At 37.8% G+C, this 26,593-nt stretch overlaps 1 protein-coding gene across 1 annotated transcript in view; it reads right to left on the bottom strand.

The window, feature by feature from the left end:
• RBFOX1 (RNA binding fox-1 homolog 1) overlaps window positions 1-26,593 on the bottom strand; it is a 1,234,970-nt gene that overhangs the window by 1,078,192 nt on the left and 130,185 nt on the right. The window contains exon 2 of the mRNA XM_061991822.1: window positions 9,711-9,770. Within this exon, the coding sequence (XP_061847806.1) occupies window positions 9,711-9,770 (60 nt within the window). The remainder of the gene's footprint in view (window positions 1-9,710; window positions 9,771-26,593) is intronic.

The following is a 26,593-nucleotide window of genomic DNA, read 5'->3' as shown; positions in this document are numbered from 1 at the left end:
AAAGTTCAGTAGAACATAAATATAGTCCAAAACATATAGATGGCAAATAGGTCATCTGATCTTCTGCCTTTAAAAACAGTGGCCTAAACACTATATTTCTGCATGGAGTTTGATTTGAAACAGAAGAATGTTTTTAACCAAATAAAGTGGAAATATTTATCACATTCTAAGTGTTTACTTTTTCTGTAGCAATTCTACCTTCTGCACTAAGAACATAAAAACAGTGTAATTTGAATGACAGATGAAAAACCTGTTTTGCAAGCTGAAAGAGATAATTTTACTTCAGTTACCTTTAAGTAACTTTCACACCTGCATCCAACCAACGAGCTGAGGGGGAAGATTAGTCACAGTACATGATGCTAAAGAGAGTTCAATTCAATATTTATTATTACCTCAGTATTCTGTATGAGTCCATTTATTGATCTAATAGGCATTATAAATATTAAAACAGATTTTCAACATCACATATTTATGTCACTGGCAGTAACAGAGAAGAACTTTAGTTGTGAGGCAATAGGTTCTCATCTTTTTCACTTAAGTATTTCTTTACTACAGTGATAGTTTTTATTTCATTTCACTGATTCACACCTAAAACACTGGGCTTTGCAGGCTGAACTCAACATAAGCTTGTCTTACCAGGACACATTACTTCTCTAAGCAGGCAGTTCTGCCTCTGATTTTCAGTCTCATCTCACTGGTGTACACCACCTTTTATGAAAATCCTGTGTTAATGACTTCTGCTTCACTGGTTGAGTTTTATATACATATGTCTATGTATTTCTGTTTCAGATCTATTCCCTAATTGTGGGCAATGAATTAGAATGAATCTAATTAATTTTAGAGTCATTATTCCATTCAGCAAAAAAGCTTAAAATACCAGATTTGAAACAGTTCTCAGAGATATTGCAAAATAACTTCACCATTCATTGCTGCTATTTGGGTGTTTATGGATCAGTTTCCAGTCTCTTCTAAGTCCTACTTCCTTGCACTCATTCCAGTCATTTGCATTTTGTTGCTACATTCAAGAAGTGTTTTATTGATGGAGACTGAGTGACAAACACCCACGCTCTAGCACGTCTACTTTGGGCCTCACAGTTTCACTTTTCCCTTTCCTGGTTCTTTCACACATTTGTTTACCATATTTCTGATGCTTGAGGCCTTGATAACATCATTATAGAAATGTTTAATCAAATCCACAGTTTACTCTGACAATATTTGGCATTAGTAGCAGCTGTAACTCACTATAAACATTAAACTGGCAAGCTTACTCATGCAAGATTTCTCACTGGCTTTTAAATAATCGAAAATCATGTGGCATAAAACAGATCTTTAGAAACATCCTGTAGTTATTTTCCCATGTGTTTTTTGTATAGAAGTAAGAATCAGCACATTTGTTTATATGTAACCTATCAGCTTGTCTATTCCCCAAATGCACAGAAGCTCCATTCAATTGAATGGTCAAAACATAGAATAAAAGATATTGCAGATGCCAGAAAGATGTGCAGGTTCAAAATCTGCACATGATGTTTATTGAAGGTTATAAAGGCAAAAATGGAGACTTTCTTAACAAGCAATTATATCTAAGTCATATGTGGGAGAAAATTAGGAAGATATTAAGGATTATTGCACATCTGCTTGTTTTTATGGTTTTATAATATCTGCTACCAGCCATATTAGAATAAGATATCATGCACAGTAGTCTCACCAGGTATAACCGTTGTCATGCTCTTAACAACACTTTCTATATTACTGAGGCAAGAAATTACTGGTAGTTTTCTTCAGATGTAAATTGGAAAACACTGATGAGCATCAGGCAGGATTTACAATTGCTTCAATTACTCTCCCAAATCCTTTTTTTCCAATGTCAATATGACAACACTGCTTTTAGGGGTTTATTTCTTTCTGCTTTACTGTTCTACATTAAATGAATGTTCAGCTATTTCCTCAGAAGCAAATCTGTCTCTCAACATATATACTTCCTTCATAGCTCCTGTGCAACTAACATGAACAGCCAAGGGAAAAGAGGATCAATATTTTTACAAGAAAATAAAAAGCAAACATCTTCCCTTACAAATAATAAAATTAACACAGTCTATTTTCAGCTATTTGGACTTTAAACTAAACACATTTAGACTCCCAGAATCTCCAAAGATAGTAATTGCAAATTAAATTGGTTTAATTTTACCACAAAACATGTTTTTCATGAACTCACTCACATGCAAAATCATATATCCATGATCAAACAAATGACACCAAAATCCTTATTCTCACTCTCATAGACTACTGCTAAATTGTCAGCCTATTATGAAAAGTTTTGATCTTTCTCAAATGGACTGTTCAACATGCTTCAGGTTAAGGATATCTTTAAGTACTCAGTTTGTATGAGGACATTTATGAAATTACCTATTCAGGTATCTCACATTTGTAAACAGTGACTCTTTTTAGAAATGTAGTTAGTATAAGAACATAGTGTTTTCTGTGAAGGAAATATGGTTTTGTGTCATTAGGCATTGACAAAGACATGGACATTTCCTTGCACACTCACGGTAATATGGCCAAGAGGACAGTGTTTACCATGCACCTGCAGACAATGCACTGTAAAGATTGTCTCTGGAACGAACAAAAGACTAACAGGACAGATTTTCCCCAGATGTAATAAGACGGCATCCTCCAGACCAAATTTACCTCTCTCCAGGGAAACCAGATGTTTATTACTAGCAAAAGACATTTACCATCCAACACAGTCTGTTGGTTAAATAGTAGATACCTAATTTCAGTCTCTGTCAGATTGGTGCTTTCCTAGTAAAAGTAATTGTCCTGACAATAAAGCCCAGACCCTTCATGTACTGGCTGATTCCCCAGAAGGCTGTGCAGGATCTTGACAGGCTCGAGAGTTGGGCAGAGAGGAACCTCATGAGCTTCAACAAGGACAAGTGCAGAGTCCTGCAGCTGGGAAGGAACAACCCCCTGCACCAGCACAGGCTGGGGGTCAAACTGCTGAAGAGCAGCTCTGCAGAGAGAGACCTGGGAGTCCTGGTGGATAATAAACTAAACATGAGCCAGCAATGTGCCCTCATGGGCAAGAAGGCCAATGGCAGCCTGGGATGCATCAAGAAGATTGTGGGCAACAGGTCAAGGGAGGTTCTGCTCCCCCTCTACTCTGCCCTGGTGATGCCTCATCTGGAGTCCTGTGTCCAGTTCTGGGCTCCTCAGCTCAAGAGGGACAGGGAACTGTAGGAGAGAGTCCAGTGCAGGGACACCAAGATGATCAGGGGAATGGAATATATTTCATATGAGGAAAGGCTGCGGGAACTGGGGCTGTTTAGTCTGGAGAAGAGGAGATTGAAGGGAGGTCTTATTAACATTTATAAATACCTAAAGGGTGGGTGTCAGGAGGTTTGGAAATCCTTTTTTTCGATAGTAGCTAGCAACAAGACAAGGGGTAATGGGATGAAGCTGGAACACAACAAGTTCCATTTAAACATAAGAAAAAACTATTTCACTGTGAGGTGAGGGAGCCCTGGCACAGGCTGCCCAGGGGAGTTGTGGAGGCTCCTTCCTTGGAGGTCTTCAAGATCTGCCTGGACATGTTCCTATGTGACCTGATCTAGGTGACCCTGCTTCTGCAGGGGGGTTGGACTAGGTCTCTGGAGGTCCCTTCCAACCCCTACCATTCTATGATTCTATTATATTTTTAAGGACCTACTGAATTAAAAAATATCTTTCTTCCAATAAAGAACAGGAGAAAATATGTAGATATTCACAAGCTTTTATGGGCTAAAATTGAAGTGTTCTATCCTCACAATAGTTTCTCTTCTATCATTATTACATCTATTCTCTTCCAGGTAAGAGTAGAATTTTTGAAACACTATTCCACTTTGCTTGAGACTGGATGACTTGAGATGTAGCAGTGACAAAATTCACCTTTGTAAAGCAAAACCAGAGGAAAGCAGAGGAAGTAAAGAAACAGAGCACCAATATCCCACATTTAATGTAGCAAAAGATGAGTCTAGTGCAAAAATTTTTCCACACAACAACTTCTGATCAATATGATGGTTGAATTTCTGCTCTGAAATACAATTTGGAATCCTCAAAAAGAGAGAGAAAACATATCTGTAAAAACCGACCGGGAAGTACTGTTTCCTACAAATAGTCACTAGATGGCATCTGGTCATCACACTTTAAATCTGAGACGATCACCAGTCATTCCCCTGGGACAGAAAATACTCAACATAAAGCATCCTGATGAGGTTTTGGTTTGCTGTAATGCATAAAATCCTGGGTTTAACATTCTGCAAATTCATACTTCCCTACTGGAAGTCACCTCAAAGATGGCAGAAAATTAACATTGATAAGTTGGCTCTGAATAAAACATCATGATGCATATATACAAGTGAGAGCAAACTTTTAAAGACTTTAAAAGGGCCATTGGTGGGTAAGGTTGTTTATAGGGGTTTTCTTATTTATAGTTCTCATTCCTCTGAAATCTCAAAAGATTTTATTGATGGCTTTCAGAGGCATGTTTTCTGGGTTTGGTTTGGGGGTTTTGTTTTGTTGGTTTTTTTACAACTCTGCATTTTGATACTTCAAAAACATCAACAACATGAACAGAATGTGTAAGAAAAAAACAAAGACAATATTAACTGAACTATAAACACTTTAAATATTAATGATGCATTGATGTGTTTGCTTCTAAGATAATGATAAAAGCATCAAAATGCATGATATATGATCTTCATAGCACAGCTAAATAGAATTTGTTTGATGGGCACCTATACAGTAGTTATTGTCTTGCTTATGCAAATACTCATTTAAATCAGTAACTTTATTCATTTGTTTTCCAGTAGCATATTTTTGCAACTCCTGACTGAAAACAGTGCAAAACTATCACATTCCCTTTAGTTTCACTCAAATTATGTAAGCAGAAATTCACAGAACTGCTGTACAAAATGTGCATATAAATATATATCCTATTTATTAGTTTCTTACATCTCATCCATGAGAGCACACTCCACCCCTCAAACAATCTAGTACTGCTGGCAGTGAAGAACATCAACTTCTATACAGCTTTTATACAACTTTCATGCAGAAACAGCCTTTTCCTGCATTTTCTTAATCAATTAGTATATACTTCAATTGTGAGCATGTTCACAAACCCCTTCATGAAAGTCTATTGAATTCCAGTATTTAGATCTACCAAAAAATGAATATTAATGATAGCAGAAAAGGCATTTGTTTTTCTCCTTTGTTTATCCAGCAGTTCCTTTTAAAAGGAGTCTGCTTCAGTTCGTTTAACCTGTAGGATGTCTTCCTTAATCTTGCAAGTAGAAGAGGTGCATGACCAAACTTGATTGAGCACCTTCAAACATCCATTTAGCTTATCCTTCACAAATAACAATGCAAAGAAAATCTTACACAGACACTCAGTCTACTCATACATTTCCTCTTCACTTGATATGTCTTCAGTCTATGTAGTGAGTTGCTATCCTAACCCAGGCTTTTCTGTTTCCACACCAAAACCATCGATGTTCAAGAAGACTGATCTTCTACCAGCTCTCTAGATTCACCTGCTTGTTACCACTTGAATTTCCAGCTACTGGAAATGTCATGTTCTTATTTTATTTAGACTGACTTGACTTAGCTACAGCACAGAAGCAGAACTTCTGACAATGAAAGAAAGGGAGGCTCCTAAAAGAAAAGGAAATGCTTATCAGACAAGATGACACCAAAGTTTAATTTAATCAGGACAAAATCTAAATGTCAACCTAGAGATCTGCTGTTCTAAGGATAATAAAGCAACTACAGTTTTAACAACATCCTCATCATTTCCACTCTGGGGAAGGCTGAGTCCTGAGAGTAAATATTCAGCAAAGTATGCACCTAATTTAATAAGAACACACAAGTCATAACTGGATGAAAGAGGAAAAAGATGTCAACATATTTCAAGAGACTGAATGTAAGACTAACTGGTTTGTCTTCATTTAATTTATTGTTACAGAACTTATAATTAGAGGTTTTTCTCTATGTAAACTACAATAGTAATGTTATGTCATCATCTAAATTATGTTAGAGTCATTTCAAGGAGACTGTTTCCAGTTAACCTCTAGCCTTTGGGTCAAGTCATGAGAAGTGGTAAAAAAGCCACATCTATGTGCAATAGTGAAAAGCAAACACTGTAAACAAATGAAGATGTAAGGAATAAAAGTCAAGGGTCTCGAACTACTAATGTTTCATGTCTGCTGTGGATTAACCCAGGAACAGATTTCAAGCACCTGGATGCTCAAAAGCAGCCAGACAATGTAAAAACTGACAAAAATCTTCCCCTCATTTCCAATTCTGTTCACATGCAGTGAAACCCATAAAATACTCTCTATCACATGACAGAGCTGTAAAGATTTCTGGGCTTTTTTACAACAGTTCTATACATTTGGTTAAGAATTAAAAGCATCAGTAACATTTTCCTCCTTTTTTCTTTAATTCTTACAAATTAGATCAGTTCTACAGAACTACCTGAAAGCCCTGTACAAATTGCTTTTTATTCTTCCCTATGCAGAAGAGTCTCTCTCTTCCTGCCTAACATATCCAAATGCTCTGTGATGATGCTTAGGGAAGAGTCATTTTTTTCTTTCGATTCCACTCTTGTCAGATTTTGCTAAGATACATTCCATTCAATAGAAGTCTAAAAGTTAAAGAAATTCACTTTTTTTGCAAGCCATTATCTCCAGCTAATAGATTTCTCTCCTGAAGCAGCAGTAGAGATAAGGTAAATTCAGGTAGCTGGCACATTTCTATTCAGATCACAGGCAGCAATTCTTGCAGCAATTTTATTTCTCAGCAAAAATCATTATTGTCCCTAGTGAATTACCCTGAAGAGTCCTATTTTACTCTCAGTACCTTTTCTCAGCATCTCTTGATTAAAAACAGTACCTGATATTTGTAACCAAATATCAATATAAAGACAAGAATTTGAGAAACGGAGACTTGGGGGGAAAGCAAAGCCATTTTACAAAAGGTAGAGCTTTAAATAAGCAGGAATGAGATTTTTAAGGCAGTCTAGGAGAAGAATAGGAAACTACAGATAAGAGTATAGCACTTCAAGGAAGCCATAATAAAGGGACAAAAACAGCAGGCTCCTAGCCCAAATCCAGCCCCCCCTAGATTCTGACAGCTAGTCATTTGATAACTTCCTAAAGCTTCCAGGAGTGATTCCCTCAGTTAAACTCTGTCAGCTCTACAAGCACAACTTATTGCCTGATGAGATTTAAGAATAAAAGTTTTAAAAGGCACAATCACTCAGCTTAGTGAAAACATCTTGAATTATTTAACAATCTGTTAAGTTGCTCTACCTGTTAACAAACATGAAGTTTGATGAATCTGATTCACCATGAAGTTACCACCCTAGTTCTCTGTCTCTAATACCAGTCATTTTAATAAATCCTCAATTGTGTAACAGAAGTAAATTTAGTCTGTCATTTTCAGCTGAATTAGACTTTCATATAGCATCTGTCACAAAGAACAGAAAAAGCAGACTACTTTTAGAAAGAAACCTGGAAATAAGCCTATCAGACTCTGGAATTGGGACATTATTCAATGATTAATTCCCAAATCCACTTGAATTCTCACCTGTCAACTTTCTTTTTATTGCCACGTTGTTCTATAAGCAACGTCTGGCAACACATTTGAAAAAAATCTATGTATTTCTTTTCATCCATCACAACAAATGACTTTCCAAGCAACAGAGTTAGTGTAATTTCAAGGGAAATAAGATCAACTCATTTTTTTTTAATGCTATGGTTGTGTGCTATCAGAAATATCACACAAAACAAACCTTTTTCCCCATCATAACCTTCTTCAGTAGATCAAAATAACTGCTAAACTTGCCCCAAAATAACCTGAAAGCACTAGTTCAAGGTCTAAGTTGCCAAGGCTCAAGTAAGATGACCAAAACCTTGGGTTTTGAGGTAGTGTTTTGAAGTTTAAGGACAGTTTTTTGCAGGCAACAACCAACAATGGAATCAAAAGAAAAAGAACTTCCAGGTAAAGTTCAGCCAACAAATCCAGCAAAGCCCTCGCTCCACCTCTTTCCCCTCTCATTTTTAAAGGGAAGAGAAAGTTCTTCATCTTAATGACAAGTGTTTATAAAAACCTGTTTTGCTGCAGACCACTTTCTATTTTCCAAAATACAGTTAGCTAAAAAAACACATCATTCTTCAAAACATTCATTTTTAACTGATATGAGCCTAATTTCAATGCAAATGTGAAGCACAAAAACTTGGTTTTAAATATAAATCTTCATCTCACATTATTTTACAAGGTAGTTTTTGACAAATTACCAGAAAGGTTGCAACTTCTCAGCAGCTATTAAAGCTTTTGAAAGGTGTTTTTAGTAAGAAGGAATTATCCCTGGCAGTTCAGAAAGAATTATTGAAAGATGTTCTTCCAAAACTTCGTATGTGGGGTAAAAAAAAGTGATTCTGTGAAATCATTATCATCAGATACATTAAAAATATTTTGATCTTTCAAGATACTTTGAAACTTGTGAAGCCCTTTGAAACTGCTTAGTCACATTAATGTCTATTTAAAGGCAGCGATTTCAAACTGAAAGGAAGTGTTCATTTGGAGAAAGTCCAACCACCTTCTTACATCAAGGAGCTCATTGTTTAAGGTTCATGTTTAAAATTGCATTAATCGTGCCTACAAATGCATAAAAAAAGGGGTTGCCAAACACTTAAAATACTATACATCTCTTTATTCTGACAAATTCATATTCCTACCACCAAAAGTCTGAGGGAATGCAATTTATATGATCATAAGGGAAAAAATAACCACAAAACTCCAGATGCACAGAGAGTCACATAATGTCACTTACTGGCATCATCCAACCAGAAGCACTTGAGAAGGTTGTGTGGAATGATATAAATGTTTAAGAGAGAAAAATATGGATTGAAAGGCCTTAACTGCAAAACATTGTGAACTCTTAGTACCATCCTATGGAGTCAAACACCATCAGCACTTTCGTTAATCAGACGCACAACACCTTAGTATAAACTTATTTTAGGGTACATTTATTCCCCACCAAGTGATAATAGTATATGGAAAAGGAAGGAGGAGTGCACTATAAAGACTGACTAGACTGTTTCCATCCTTTAGGCCAGTATAAGGTAGCTCCTCTTGGTCAAGTCCTGCTCAGTTTTCAAGCAAACAGTGACATAACTGTTGTGAACACCTGGATCTTATATGCCATTGGACTTGTCCAAACTTTGGGGGTTTTTTCCCCTCCTCTGTATCTACCCTCAATTAGGGACACTGGTAATGTATAGAGTTGCAAGAGAGCTTGCAGTAGTACCCCATGCCACAGTTCACTCAGATGCTATCCTTTCTCTGCACAGCACTAAGTCACAACCTGAAGTCAAGTCTGCATGTTGATGTGATACACTTAGTAGCACACAAGATAGATTCAGTGGGCTTATTAATGAACTCACACTGCAATGACTCTAATCAGTTTTAGTCAGTTTGGTAAGACAGATCTTGACTACACTGTATATTCAAGTATTAAAGAGCATTTAAGCAAATTCAAGCACAGTCACTTCAAAAGTAGCAAGCTGTCAAAGGCAAAAATTGCTTCTAGTGACTGATGACTGAAACAATTTAAAAGAAGATCTAAACTCAGTTACAGAATCTAATCTATTCAGCAAAAGGCTTCTACTTACTGGACCTTGAGGACTGTTCTTGGCACTGGAAACCAGTGTTGTAACATCAGATTTATAGTCCTAAAGAGAGAAAAGGAAAAAGAAAGGGGTGGGGAGGGGAATCAGATTAAACAGAATAGTTTGTCCTTCACATAATGAATAAAGATCGACATTGAGCACCGCTACGATTAGGCTCAGAGGAGCCAGATGATGGCACAGATATTGTCTTTGAGAAGCTTTATCAAGAAGTCCAGCACACTTCCTGAACTAGGTCTGCACAGTCTTACCATGAAAGTTTGGATGACACTTTCTCAGCTGTCCAAAATTCTGTTGGGATCTTATTAAAATGTTCCCTTAGAAGGCTCTGGTTTATTTGCCTGTTTGGCACCAGCCATATAACATTGCTGCAAACCACTGCAGTTTAGACTGTGCTGGCAGGCAGGTTCATTGCTGTGCTTACCCATCCTCCTTTCAAACTGGGTCTACATTTGGGTCCATGCTGAAGTTACGTAAAATCCCTCCTAAAACTTCTCCCACATCCCAACTAGCATTTCCCAAGTGTGGGCCCAAAAGAGTCTGGGGCTTGAGCACATCTAGAGCCTTTGCAGTTACAGCAGAAGAAACCAGAACACAAAAAAGAAGAAAGAAAAAGCCTCACCACGTACAGAAGCACAGACAGTGTGAGAATAAATTCACTGTGCTACTGTTAACACAGTACAGAAACAAAGGCTTAGGGAGATTTTTGAATAGGTGATAGCAGTGCCAAAATATCTTAATATACACATAATAAATACAGCTGCAAGACTCACACCAGTAATTACAACTATTTTTTGAAGGATATGCTAGAAAGTATTTGGCAAGTTAAATTTTTCTCTCTTCCTTAACGAATACAGCCCTTACTTTCATATTTATAAAAGGTCTCCCAGGGTGAGCCTCCTGTTGTCTTGCCTTCTCTGTCAAGAAGAACAGATTTGCATGTCAAAGTGAAGCTAGGCAGTTCCTCTTAATGTTTAGGAAGCTCTGATAAGCTGAAATTGAGGCAAAGAAAGCAGAGAGTAACAGCTGTGAACTTCTTTTCACCATTATTATTTTCAAGTATGCCTCTAGATATTATGCTTCTAGATCTTTTATTTATAGGACATGTGCAATGATCCAGGAGGCAGAACATATTTCAAGGAGTTGATAGAAACTCTGGTACTTCACTGCATGACCTTTCTGTATTTCACTCCTCTGCATCCCAGTTTATCCATTAATATATGGAGGACTACACCACTTTCTCACCTATAAAGCAGCTTCATGTCTGTAAACCCTCTCAAAAGATGGCTGTTGCAGAAACACAACAGCTTGAAATGTATTACACTGGCCACTGACACGTGAAAAGAATCTATGGGCTACAAAATCTAACATATATAGTGGCATCAAAAATACTTTCATTATTTTTAGCTTTTCCTCCACATACTGTAAGTTCAGTCACAAAAGGGTTTTCTTATGCAGTCAGCATCAACTTGCTGTACTAGCTCCTGATATATATAAGAAGGAATATCAGTTGCTTTCTGATCAACTCAGTCATTGTATATATAGACTTTACAACACATATATAGGTGCCAAACTACCATCAAAATCAACCAAATTCTTATAACCTAGTTGTATCTTTTCCCCACAAAGGAAAGCAGTCACTTATGCCTACTGGGAAAAGTTGCAACATCCTGGAGACTGATATCAAACAAAACCATCAAATCCTTTGTTCTGTTTTCTAGCCTCTGTATAATTTAATAGCTCTTCCACTTTCTACTTCTTTCAGGTTTTCTTTATGGTTAAACATTTCCCTCCTGATTTCTTTTTTCCCCTTCATCCTTTTCTACTCATTCATATAACCCTCAGTTCAGCCACCTCAGACCCTTTTTACTACTTTACTATGCACATCGTACAAACTAAACTTACATAGAGACACCATAGAGCGTGCATTCTACCATTTGTATTCAGAGCTCATTACCTTCCACCTTGTCTAATTAGCATGCTCTTTCTTGTTACAGAGCAATCATGCAGTGGGTTGCATGGTTAACCTTAGATCACACAGTTTCACGGTGTTTTTAAAGGGCACTGTAAGAATCCAAACCCCACAAGCTAACCATTTTGCAGGGGTGTTGCTCTTGGGAGACTCTCCAGGAGATACAGGCTGGTAGACACACAAAGAGACAGCAGATTTGATTCTGCATGACTTTCTTTTCCAGAAGGCAATGTCCTGATTTCCAAATAAACATCTCATTCATCTTATTTCCTAGCATTGCACAGCTCTGTGAACCAGTAATAAATCATAATCAGCTTTGGACCAATATTACACATGGAATACCTATATGGAAAGCCTATGATGTGCTCCATATTAATAACATGCTTGCCACCTATGTTAATCCACAGCATATTGAGTCAGAAGATAAAAGCCAAATTAGCAACTCTTTTGAGGCAAAGGTTATTTTTAGAGGGACAGAGAATTCCAAGAATAGTACAAACTAATCTAAACCTGATAGCAAGAGTTGCTTCTCCAGTAGTGCCAAAAGCTTAATCTGGACAGACTGGCCTCTGCCAAACACCAATCTCCTCCTCTTGTATTACAAAGATTGAAACAATCATTCACCCACTACAGCTACAATAACAACATTCAGGTGCAGTTTTCTGATAGACAGGAGAGATTAATTCTCTACTCCCAGCCCCAGAGTGCTCATACTGATTTTCATCTGTAGGACATTTTCCTACACACTATTTCTGTATTTTAAACAAACAAAAAATTGTTTTGTGGAGTTCCCATCCACACTCATTTCCAGGTAATATGTCATAATATCTCATATACATTCAGATTATGCTAAGTATTCTGCCTCTAGCAAATCATTTAACTATGCTCTTGTTTTGAAGTCTATAGAAAATGGAAATTACATCACTTGGGCATTACAGTATTTAACAGCAGCACAATAAAGAAAAACTTTCTCCTCTTATAGAACTGTACTTCATGTTCCTGTCAGTGCCTCCTCCAGGTCATTTCTTTTAGGTCTTGTTTCCATGAACGTTTGTATTTTGAGATGATTTTCGCTCAGTACTCAAAGGTGGAATTGCAGCAGCCATTGACAGGCTATTATCAAGCTCTATTCTGGTAAGAAAGGCAGCTGTGCTGTCTCCACATCAGGCTTCTCAGAAGTTTCTCAACATATTCTCTTCTATTCATCTGTCCTTACAGAAGTAATGAAATAACATTAAAACTCTCCCTAAGTTTTATACAGGCCACATCCTTCTTCCCACCCCTCTGTTTCAAAGTTTAGAGTAAATGTCAAGCTTACAGACACTATTATCCATTCTTCTGCCTTTAAAGGGAGAAATAAATTTTGACAGTCTTTCCCCAGTGTTAAAAGTCCGAGCTGCTCCCTGGTGATAGAAAAAAAATCAATGCAAGTAAGATCCCTATTTTCTTTCTTGGAACACGACTACTTCCAGCAATTTATTTGACTGCCTATGCCTTCTATTACCATGTAAATTGTTTCAGGCTGCAGGGAAAAAAAAAAGTATTAATCTCTCCTCAGTAAGTCATAAAATAAAGAAATCAATTTCAAGGTCAATTTAGTCTAAATAACACCTGCTGCCCTTTTTGTAACATGCAGGCTCCTCTGAAACACTAAGTTGCTGTCTATAAAGGCATCAATAGGTGATGTTTCACATAAATCAAGGTAACGTACAGCACAGTACAGCCTGTTTGCAGTGTATCATCTGAGGCTTAAAAAAAAGAGTTAAAATAGGTCTTGTCATACATTTTCAACATAAGCACGAGGCTTTATATCAGAACACTAAAGCTGAGCAACTCTTGTGTGCATAGGGGTCTGATTCTGCCAGAAACTTGTGTCTGGTAAGGTTTTGGGAGTATACTGAGGGGTTCTCAGCTTCATGCAGAAAGGATTCAGATTCACAAAGGGGAAGAGGGAAATAGTAGTCACAAGAAATGAATCTTTTGTTTTCCTGGTAAAGAGTGGAATGAGATGACAAGAAATGAAAAAGAAATGTGGTAACGGTGGAATTTTTCCCCCCTTCACACCAATAATTTGGGAAAAGAAAATAACTTGAACATTTTTCTCCTGCTTGCATGGAAGGAAAGGTTTTAAGTGGAGATCCATATTTTTTTTAATCAAAAATACTTCTTTTTTTTCTTTTCAGCCTACTTAACATGAAAAAGGTTGAATGTGAGGACTCTAGATACCCTGTACACTCATACACTGATTCCTGAAAAGTTCACCTTGAACTCTGTTACCTGACTGGACCGTAACAGAAAAGCTACAATACCACAGGGACTGGGTGGACTGGTGAATGTATCTCTTTCCACCACAGTAGTTCTTTCCCATAAAGTTAATACAACTGCTTTTCCTTTCCTATGTACAATTCACCACACTGCTAATGCTTCTCTAAATACAAAGTCCCTGACAGAGGTAGCCAAGAAAGATAGTTCTCTGGGACAAAGCTGGAGTTCAGGGAGAGGATTCTTTCACAAACAGCCAAGCCATTCCAAGTTTTTGTCACACTCAAGTTTGGAAGTTGAGAAACAGGCCAAAGCGCCACATCTAAAAAGATGAAAGAGACTTTTTGTTACAACCTTTTTCTTTCTTCCCCCGGGTCCCTCAGCAGAAGACAATCCAGCCAAGCAGAAGTTCTTGAATGAAGCAAATATTCTGGAAAGAGGATTCTATGTTCTTGTAAGCTATCTCTCAAAAATAAAACAATGTCTTGAAGGCTTTTCAAACTGGCTGAAAACACAAAGATGCACAAGGTTAAGCAGACTGAAATCAATTTATAGATGATGATGGTTTAACAATGGTGTTCTAACATTTAAACTATGAACAGATTTAGGGTTCCCTAACAGAGATATAAATCATATTTCTCCTCTAGATGGAATATCCAAAAGGCTTTTGCAAGGTACAGAAAGAATGTTCCTAAGCAAAGTGTTACAATAGTAGATTTCTCTCACAGACAGCTGGTTGACAAGTGGGAATTAGCAGCTGAGGCCTTGCCACATCTTATTGCACAGTTGAATCCAGCAATTACTGAGTGGGGTTACACTTCCTATTCCACACAGCAGAGATATATTCCTATCATACACAGAAAAGAAAGCAAAGCCAACTAGGCTACTTAGAGTCTAAGTTGTAAGTCAGACAATACTTCCCCTATTTCACAATCCATAATTAGAAAGGAAATGTGTTTAACATATACTATTTACAGATCTATATTTAAGAGAGAGAAGAAATTTCACTTCAAGTAATAAAAATAAATCAACTCTATTTTTTGCATATATTTACAGATTATAATGATTCCCCAATGACTTATTAGTGAAAATAATCATTTAAAGAAACAATAATCAGGAATGCTTTCCTTTTCCAAGAGATAGCACTCAGTGAATGGAATCAAAGGTTATTCAGAAGGAGACTTGAAAATATAAATTCATAGAACAAACTGTCCCCTATTGCATATTGAAAAAGTTTTGTTTATAGGGTACAAGAAAATCTTCTGATGTTGAAATCCATGATCCTGAATCATATTTAATATAAGCAATCCTGTGAAATCTTCCTATCACAAGCTGTCAAAGGATAATGGCTTTGTCTGGAGCTGCCAATATACTTACACATTCTATGAGTCAAGAAATAAATCTGAGATTTACTGGAAGCTATGAGCATATTAATTTTAAGTAAAACTATACAAATATTCATGTTGTAGTCGAACGTGTCTAATAGCATAAAGTTCTACAGTAGAAAAACAGATGTCTGGAATGGCTATTCAAGAACCTAAAACATTAAAAACATAAAAATGACATTTTTTAAAGGCTGAGGTTAAAAGAAATAGATATGACACTCAAAGCAGAGATGCACAGCGAGGAGGAACATAAAAAATGAGAGGAACATTTTTCAATGGCAAATTACCTTTTCAATATGCCCTCAAAATATTCTGCTTCAAAATGCTGAACAGTAAAGCCCTAGAAATAATATGGGGAGATGTTTGCTGAACATGAAGACTTGCAAGGAATGCAAGAAACCTAGACTATTCCTGACTACATCTACTCAGCTGAATTGTTAAGTATTTCCTAATCCTCAGCCAGTGAAGTGGGTAAATTATTGCAGGATCTGCTGTGAAATCAAGTTGAAGAAAAGACAAAACAACTCAAGAGTTAAATAAATACTTTCAAAAGGTAATCACAAAGAAAAGCGCTGAGATGAGGATGTCTGACATTGTCTTTTAACACTCCTAGATAAATGTCCCTGAGAGACTTGCAGGTTACTGAAAGCTTCTGCCTCAGTAAACCTAAAGTAATTCTATTCAGGAGATAAATAGGCAATCAGGAATAGAATCTGCAGAGTAATGATAATCATCACTGAGGTCTCACAGTTTGAAGAGTTCATCCTTGCACTGTAATAGCCAGTAAACATCCCCACATATCTTGGAAAATCAGTACTGCCCTTGGGTACAGGTGATACTGATTGGTAGACCTCAACATACAAAACTTCAGCAGAGTGCAGATAAGAAATAAAAACTTTCTGTCTTTGTTGGAAGCACAGAGAAACTCAGCTGGGGTGTAATTCTACAGCCTCAAACAATGACTCCAGTGACTCTGGTTTGCACAAACTGAAGCCAAAAGTGACATGCTAGAAATTCCATGGTACTCCATCATGGAAACATACCACCAGGAAAACTAAATTCAGGAGCTCTCCAACATTTGCATTAACTGAATTGAAATACTAAAAGATTAGCCACATGAATGTATCCCAGTTCCCACCCTGCACATCCCCCAAACACGGGAAGATTTCTCATACTACATCACTTATCAATCAACTATTGCTTTCAAGCTTGTTTTTCCAGAGTGGTCTACTTGCCTTATCACGGAAAACACTATTTGTGGAAGATACTTTTAATGGGATTCTATGGCAACAAGTAGAATGGAGCTATGTAGGAATCTAATTTAATATCTGTCACCAAGATCTGTTAATGGCATAGCAAAATCTGTTAATGGCACTATTATGCTAATAGCGATGCATTTTAACCATCTTTTACTCCCCCACTACAAAATGCTTAGAGGAGTTAAATCACATGCAAGTTCCTAGGACTGAAACTTCAGAAAACAATCAAATACAAGCATCATTACTGTGCTACTTGGAACAATTTCATGAATCTTTGAAGTTTATTAATTTAGAATTGGAGTGTTATCTCTCACTTGCTGTAAAATTACTTGGTATTTATGTGTAGTTGTCTTCTTAAAGAGATCAGAACACACTCTTTCCACTCTGATAATGTTACATACAGATCCATAGACATTCAGCATTTCTGCCTGTATATGCCTAGGCAGAAATACCAAAATGTTTGCTAGGCCAGCATTATAAAACCTCCTTTGCATGGACTCCTGATAGTCTACCATCACAGAGTCTTGACTCAAAATATCTCACTACCGTGGGAAATTAGAAGTTTATACAGACTAAACAATGCTGTGCACTTCCCATGATTTGGATAGTCCCTCTTAAGAGGATTTTATCCCCAATTTTGCTTTATTCAGAACAACTTTTAACGTGCATTCTACCTGTTATTTGTTAACACATCACAACTGCTCTGAATGCAGTTTCAGTTCACAATTGCAGTTACAAACTGCCTTCTGCCCCAGACAATTGCAGTTTTAGTACAAATTTCTTGTAGGACTGATAGAAAGCCATAGTCACATATTTCAATTTTTGTTATACCACTATTATCTCTCTTATTTTTCAGGAAGGTTGATGAGGCCTGAAATAACTGAAGATTTCTTCTTTTTATTGAAGAAATACATATAAAAGGAAACTAAACTGAGGAATCAATTCAAAAATCCTAGGATATCTCTCCAATAAATAAAAGTAAAATGAAAATTTAGTTGCATGTAGCTATTACAAGCTCATATAACTGTCTGGCAAGATAGCACTTACAGCTCTGTGTTTATTTTTGTCAATATAACATGAGGAATGCTCTATCAGTTGGAACTCGATTACAAAAAAAATAAGATTCAATTTCAGAATAAATGGCATAAGTCCTGAGGGCAATTTAGAATTTGGAGGGTTTTTTTAGGAACATCAAATCTACACAGCTCACAAGAAATAACTCTTTGCACAGTAAGTTTATGAAGGTATACAAGCCAGGAAATTATGCAGATAGTGCTAACATACTAGATTACATGTCAGTTTCAGAGAACCAGCAGCAAAAATCAAGTAGAAAAGGCAATAAAATGGACAATAACACGCAGAGAATTGGATGCACAGAGAATAGAATTTAAGGCAAAGTCTTTGTATCTCTTCCCTACAATTAACTCTACTCCCCTCTGCCAGTAGGTTAAGCCTGTTTCCACAATACATTATGGAAACTGGAATAACATCAGTCAAATGAGTCCTGCAAGAATCTTCCATGTTTCTGTAGTGCTTTAAGACTTTCCAACTTAGAGGAAAAACATGTGACTGAATTAGAAACCAAACGAGAATGTCCCTCAAAATCACTCTGTGCTGTGCCTACGTCTTCCTTCTAAAGAACTCTCCAAAATGACTACATGGAACTCTAGCTAGATCAGAGACCTCAAATAGATTGAAATCTATGACTAGTAGAAACAGTTTGTATTTTGTCACTATTTCAAGACTACAAATACTTGGCAAATTTGAATTTTCATATAAAAGCTTTCTTTGGCTAATGACTTGCTTAAAAGCATCCACCTTCTCTAAGATACCTATGTATTGAAACATGCCAATATCAGCAAACTTTCAATTTCTAAGGAATAACAAAGTCTGGACAACAAATATATGACAGGCCTACATCAAAACTCCAGATTCTTATTAGTGAAACTGTTCAGAACCAAATGGATTGTCTCTTATTCTGATATACTCCTTTTCCTAGGCACCAACCTTTCCCAAACAGCAATATAACACATACACAGATATTTCTGATAGGGACATTTTCTATTTGTTTGGAGTCTCTAATATTTATTGCCACTGTTTAGAATGAATTCCTCAAACCAAAAAGGCATAGACAGAATACATAGTGTATCAATATAAGAAACAAAAGATCACATGTCTACAGAACAGTGGCTTGATTTCCTTTTGGCCAGACAAACCTCCAAGTAATTTCATATCCAACCCATACTTTAACTGTTCCTGAGAGTATGCTCAGCACAAGTCAGGTTATGGTAAGACTAGATAACAGTTTCCACTTATGAAACTCAGGCTGCCCTTTACAAACTGAATGTGTCTACTTAAAATAAGGAAAATAAGCCTGTATTTTGGCTTTCTGAAGGTAATCTACCTTACTTGGGCTGCAGCAAAAGGAGACAGTTGCAATGATTACTGTGTTTCTGTAGCATAGTTCAGCATCCACAAAAACCTCTAAGAAGAGAGAGAAGATGTCCTCTCCTGAGAGCAATGTAAATACATCCAAACTACCCTCAAAATAAATAGAAATTGAAGCACAGGTCTTTTCTTGAAGACACACCCAAAAGCAACTGCAGTCTACAGAAAGAGGAGAAAACATGGACAAGAGATCATCACTTGCCTGCACAGCAGCCCAAGCTTGCTCACAACCAAGCCCTGTGTGCAAGTAGTCCTATTAATACCAACAAGGATTCCAGACATCTTTACCTCTTTGCAGTCATAATGCTGAATCATATCCTAAACAAGCCACTGAAATCAAACTTCTCCAACACCTAAAACTTGTTGCTTAAAGTAACAAAAATGCTGTTATTTATTCATAAGGAAACTTTCATCTCTCTTGTTGCTTCCCAAGTAGAGCTGGCTATCAAAAGGATTTGTGGCTGTTTTACTTTCAAAGCATGAAGATGTGCAGTCAAAGCAGATGGCTGTTAGCCAGCTCTAAATTATATGTGACAGGTGAGAATTCGTTTCTGAAATGGACATCAAATTCCAAGGAATGAAGACCTTTAATACTTTCAAAACAGACAGAATTTTCCCTAAAAATAACCTTTTAGGAGGATTAAACAGTTTCTGAAGAGAGCTTATAGGATAGAAGCAGCATCTAAAATAGTTCCTTCCAATTTATAAACATGACTTAGCAGTTTTCTAAAGCTTTCTTGAAAACTGCACTGTGAGAATATTCACCAATTTCACCTTAGTGATGGACTTGGCACTGGTGCCTAGTTACAGCCAGACACAGTTTCTGACTCAGAGTTATAATTCAACCACTTCATCTCTTTTCTCTCCTTTGCCAGAACTGAACTATGTCAAGACTCAGTTCTCTCCTCCATGCCCTTGTGTTTGCTCTCTGTAACCCTTCTATTGCCCACAAAGTTTTATCACTATTTGATCAGTAATTTCCCAGGAGCTGCTCACCTCCCTGTATGAATATCTCACAAGAGAAGGAGCTCATGCAAATGTGTAAAGGAGTTGACTCGAAAGGGCATACAGCAAGACTTCAGTGTCCTGCCAACTGACTGCCTGTGGCTGAGTGAAATACTGTTTAATCAGGATTCAGTGGTACAATCACATGTGATACACTTAAAACTGGGTACGGAGATGATGATGCAGCAGAGATACAAGAGATATTTTTCTTCCATAACCATATTTCATCTAAAGGTCTTTCTACTGGTTGGCAGAGCAATGTCAGCCCTTCATATGTTTCAGTCTTCCATTTATAATACAGGAATCTTGACTGAACACACTTGAACAGAGGGTTTGTTTACTTTATTGTTACAACCAGCTGCAACCTTTTCTACACATCTATTATCAGCTGCACTTTTTGCCTTCCTCCAGTTGTTTTTTGTTTGGGGCTTGATTTGGGGTTTTTAAATAGAAGAAAAACTTGAATCCAGTCTTCAGGATAGAGACACAGCAAGAACTTGCAGTGGCATAACAATAGTCTTGCTTTTGTTCTCTAATAGTTCTACTAAAAAGAGAGAAAAACCAATCCTTGTGAGATACTATGCAGCTCTGCAGTAGGAGATTTATCACACTTTGCTACAGAACATCCAGTAGCAGATACTACAAATCCATGCTACTAACTGGTCTGTGTGATTACAGGAGTTGCCATAGTTTTGTTGCTCAAAGGAGACCAAAAAAAAAAGGAAAAAAATCACCTACCAGTGATGTAACAGGTTTCATATTGTGTACTATGACGCAATTACACAGTTTTTTCCTGGAGCTCCCAGCCCTTAAATCCTTACAGCATGGATCCTGAGCTCCAGATACAAACTACTCATGACTATGGCATCCAGGCCTGTATCAGGAATAGTGTTGTCAATAGAAGCAGGGAGGTGATCATTCCCCTGTACTCACCCTTGGTGAGGCTGCACCCTGAACACTGTGTCCAGCCCTCTCTATAAGAAGGACATTGAGGTGCTGGAGAGGATCTAGAGATGGGCTGCCAAGCTAGGAAAGGATTTAGAGCATGTCTCCTGCAAGGAGCAGCTGAGGGATGTGGGGCTATTTAGCTTCAAGAAAAGAAGGCTCAGGGCAGACCTTGCTCTCTACAACTACCTGAAAGAAAGTTGTAGCGAGGTGGAATTGGTCTGTTCCCTCTAATAACAAGCAGTAGAACAAGAGGAAGGGGTCTCAGGTTGCACCAGGGGAGGTTCAGGCTGGATGTGAGGAGGAATTTCTTTGCTGACAGAGTTGTCAGACATTGGAACAGCTGCCCAGGGAGATGCTGGAGTCACCATCCCTGGAGGGGTTTCAGAGACAGGTGGACGTTGCACTCAGGGAAACGGGCTGGTGGGTGGTAGGGCTGGGACAGAGGCTGCACTCAGTGAGCTTAAAGGGCTCTTGAAGCTGAAATGATTCTATGATGCTAAGATCCAACACTACAAGATAAAACTTCTTGAGTTTCTGTCCCTTATCATACATTTCTGAGGTTACAAGGCCGTCTGTCCTCTCAAAAAGAGAGAGAACACTGATTTTACTGTAGGCTGATTTGCAAACGAAACTGTACCAAGATGTAAATTTCAACACCTGCTTGGCTTTAATAAACTAAACTGAATATAATGCCAATGCATTACTGCCAACATACTGAACACAGAAACAGGGAAGGAAACAATGACTCACAATTTACACCAGTCAATCTGCTCAGAGAAGTGTGAACTGAACATTCACATCAGAGTGTTCAGGCACACGTTATGACAGCCCACAAGTTGAGCTGCAGAATCTGCTCCTACATTTATTTCAGGACAAAGATATGCTTGAGCATGTTTATTTGGTGTGCTGTGTTCTGCAGCAGGGCACACAACTTTGTTCTAGACTGGAATTCACTGTTGGGCAGGAAAGGCACTATAACTGCCAGTTGTTGAAGGTATCTCCTACAGATGCACACAAAATGGCAAAACTCAAGCCACAGTTCCAGAAAAGTTATATTTCTTCACCTTACATTGTTTGTCCAAATGCCATTCCACCAATAAGCATTTAGCAGCCAGAGTTAAGTAGCCAGTTCTGTGTTTTGATCTGCTCCAAATACACAGCTGGCTTCCTTCTCACTTAGGTTGAATTTACATAGGAAGTTACTCTACCTGTTCTATTCTCTGAGGCTTACTGACTCTTAAATTAGTCACTGGATTATAAATCAAATGATATCAAGCCAAAATCCTAGCAATAATAGAGCTCACAGTCTGGCAGAAGTACTGACTGCACTCATGAGGAATATGCAGTGACTGAAATGTACACAGAGCCAAAAGAATGCATGTTCCAAAGAAAACAGCTTTCTTGACGTACAATGACGTTTCCATTAATTTAATCACAACGTCTCTAATAAAGGTTGGCTTTTTTGTTGCTACATGTCCAGCTCTCTACAGAAAAATTCTGGATTTTGTCATGTTTCATATTTTGGCTTTTATTCTGTCACTCCTCAGCCACTTGAGCATGGGAAGGAAGAGATATTATTGTCTTAAAGGCATGCAGATTGCAGGACTTGATACTAGAAGCCATAATATCCCCTTTACATTCAGCAAGAAGTAATGAAACAGTCCTACATCCAGTGTTCATAGTACAGTTGCCTGAAGGTTTGAACATGAATTTTATGCTAAGTTTACTTCACATTTTTCACCAGCATAGCTAAACCATTTAATAACCTAGGGCTGTAGAGAAACTAGCTCTATCTTTCCAGCTATACTTTTACTGAAGTGAAGACTGAGCTGTAAATTCAGCCATGAGTCCTCACCTTTTATTATGCACTAATCTGCCTGCATGGTTGGGGAAGGAATTGGGAATGAGAATGGTTAAAATCTGCTTGAAGTGCCCAACAGAACACGAAGACCACTACTGAAATACCTGTACACTGGTAATGATTGCTTCCTATTTGCCCAGGTTCAAAGAATACATAATATATAGGAAAACATTGGTCAGAACTGCTCCACTCCTGCATTTAAGTTCCTAGAGCCTTTTCCAGGACTTAATCATGGAACTAAATAATCACTGTGAAAATGAGGAGATGGTTTGTTGGGGTTTTTTAATTTAGAACTGATCTTTTCAGGGTGAAGAGTAATTGATACATTTCAACAATATCTCTCTGAAATTGCCTGGCACTGCAATATACACATTTTATAAAAGCTTATGAGAGCAGCTGCCCAAAGAAAGTGTTTAGAAGACATCTATAAACACTGAGACTTTCCTCCTCTCGAGTTAGACTGCCAAAGTCTCCAATAAAGCTCAGTTCAACAACTTCAAATGGCCAAACATTGGCTTCCTATCATTTCATTTTTGCCTTGGATCTTTATATTTAAGCAGGAACTATGTTTATGCTTGGAAACAGAAAGAAAGGAATCTTCTTCCCACAGCATTTTGTGCCTGCTTGCCAAGCCATACCGTGAATTTGCTTAACTAGAATTTACAAGTCAAGTGCTACAGTAGTTACATCTGACACACATCAGTCACCCTGTCTGGCTGATGGACGAGGCAAGCTGACTTAACCAAAGAGAAATGGGCTAATAGCAATGCCAAGTTGTCACTCTATATTTATCATTAAGAAGGAATAACTTTTAGGAAAATAATAAGACGTCCTCCTCACAATACTAATGCCAAATGACCTGAAAAACTTTCCTAAGGGACTGAAGCCATAGAACAAAGTTTCATTTTATCCTCATAGATCTGACAGCTCAATTTCCCAAGTTCCCGGGGACTTTCAGCAGTGCTGAACTGAGGCAGTAACAAATGTCAGTGTTTACTTTGAGATCTCTTTGTTGAAGCTCTCGGTACTCAGCAGTCTCTTTTAATGACACTCTTTAGGCACAAGTAAAGCACGTTCTGCATAAAGCAATAGGGAGTGACTCAGCAGAGTGTGTCTATTATGTCTAAACAAGATGGAATTGCTGTTTTTAACTAACATATGTTAAAGGTTTTATAATGTGAATTCAAACTCCTCAGCTCAATGTGACCATAAATTATCATTTGAAATATGTTCTAAAGCTGTTCAGATTCAATTATTTCCCACAAGCTCTCCCTAATCTGGCACATCTTGACTCCAGAGGGGAAGAATTTTTCCTTCTGTGCAGGAGGATTGCAGTAAATAACCTTCAAAGCTACCCTTCATGTCCTCCATATTCTTTACCAAAAAAGAAGAATCTTTTCTCCAACAGACACGGTCTGCAATGACAAAAGGTATAAAGAGGCTAAACTGTCACCTGTGGCAATTCATATTCTCCTCCTGGCTTGCATCCATTAGTTGGATCTTGTTACCCAAGTCACATACTTTGGAGTATATGGAAATATAGAAAAGGCTTTCAATATCACCATGAAAAAAAAAAATAAGAAGATAGTTACAGACATGCAGAAAATAGTCATAACCAAGACATCAGGGAATGATTCTGTTCAATATGTTTATTTTCCTTACCCTCTGTCCTCCAAAACTATTTCACACCTTCCCAGTTGAAGGAAAACTTAGAGATATTTTCCTCTCCTCTGGCAGAGTACTGAAGCATTAAGGTTTTCCCTTTCAATAGAGTGATGTACTGTTTCTTACTTTCCATGTCAGTGCCTCAGACCACAGGTGAGGTACACAACATTGTTGCTTCCCTTCACAAGGTCTCGTAACTAACCCATGACAGCCTTAACAGCGCAGCAAAAGCCTGAGTGAAACCATGTTGAAGTAGCTGTTATGCTTCTAGGTTATGTGTTTATTTCCATTTGAGAACTGAATAGGAAGAAAATCACATGGAATATAACCCTTGGAGAGAAGGCTGCACTTTTCAAGCCTTTGTACTCACAGCTTTACAATTTCATTCCACGCTCTCATCGGTAGTGCTCTGCTGTACTCAGCTCACCTAACCTATCCAAATAAGTTTTCCTCCTTACTGATGTCAAATGACAAAAATTTCAAGACAATAAAAAATCAAAATAGTTAATTCCTCCTTAATTCAGTCTTCCATATATTACTGAGAAAGGAAATCAAGTTTCAGTTTTGAGGTGGTTGCTCTCTTTGTTTATCTTTCTTAAGAATGTGCTACAGAGCAGGAAACTTTGTCAGTGTGTCCACCTCCTGACATATCTGATTCCTGTAACTCCTCAGCCTATACCTTTGGAAATTTATCTTGCTATATAGGAACTCATTACATCACTTCCACTGGTCAGAAGAGGTTTTTCCTCATTGCAATACCAACAGAACAATGAATGTTAGAAACCGAGACTAATCTTTCTTGTTTGGTAGGTGTGCTTTTTCAACAGTAAAAAAATCAATAGATATCATTAGCTCTGCTAGCAGTTTTATTTATCAAACAATTGAATATCAAGTGCAAAATTAATAGGGAGATGTTTTTATCTACTCCATACCCAGCTCATTTATGTATATGCATCCAATTCACTTTAGCCAATGAAATCAAAGCAATTACCAAGATCAATTAATTGTTCTCAAGCATTAATTTTACCCATGACTCCATACTGGTACTTAACCTTGACTAAATGGAAGGGGTGTCTTTAAAAAAAATGCACGTATTTTCCCTTCAGAAAAGAAAAATGTTGCCTTTGAAAGGTTTATTGATATTGCATCCATGTGTTGTTCTTTACCTGTATGTATAACTCTCACGAGGTACACAAAGATGGCCCAACAGACACAGGCTAATACTATTATTTAACCTATTGAATTGTATATTGCTTAAGTATTCACTGTCAAATCTTGATTTATCTGTTTTGCTCTAAATTTCTTGTATACTTTTGTTAAAAGTATATACTTGAAACATATAAGTATGTCTACTTATATGAGTATATATACTTTTGTTAAAAGTATATATAAAGGACTAGCTGATTCCCCAGAGGCTGTGCTGCCATCAGCAGGACCTCAATAGGCTGGAGAGTTGGGCACAGAGGAACCTCATGCGGTTCAACAATGACAAGTGCAGAGTCCTGCATCTGGGAAGGAACAACCCCCTGCACCAGGACAGGCTGGGGGATGAACTGCTGAAGAGCAGCTCTGCAGAGAGAGACCTGGGAGTCCTGGTGGATAATAAGCTAAATATGAGCCATCAATGTGCCCTCGTGGGCAAGAGGCCAGTGGCAGCCTGGAGTGCATCAAGAAGAGTGTGGGCAGAAGTTCGAGGTTCTTCTCTTCTTCTCCCTCTTTACTCTGCCCTGGAGAGGCCTCATCTGGAGTCCTGTGTCCAGTTCTGGGCTCCTCAGCTCAAGAGGGACAGAGAACTGCTGGAGAGAGGCCAGTGCAGGGCCACCAAGATGATCAGGGGAATGGAACATCTTTCATGTGAGGAAAGGCTGCGGGAACTGGGGCTGTTTAGTCTGGAGAAGAGGAGACTGAGGGGAGATCTTATTAACATTTATAAATATCTAAAGAGTGGGTGTCAGGAGGTTGGGACATCCCTCTTTTCTATAGTAGATAGCAACAGGACAAGGGGTAATGGGATGAAGCTGGAATAGAAAAAGTTCCACTTAAACATAAGAGAAAACTATTTT

The sequence above is a fragment of the Colius striatus genome, chromosome 3 (assembly GCF_028858725.1).
Source record: "Colius striatus isolate bColStr4 chromosome 3, bColStr4.1.hap1, whole genome shotgun sequence".
NCBI lineage: Eukaryota > Metazoa > Chordata > Aves > Coliiformes > Coliidae > Colius > Colius striatus.
This window is presented reverse-complemented; position numbering and strand designations above follow the sequence as displayed.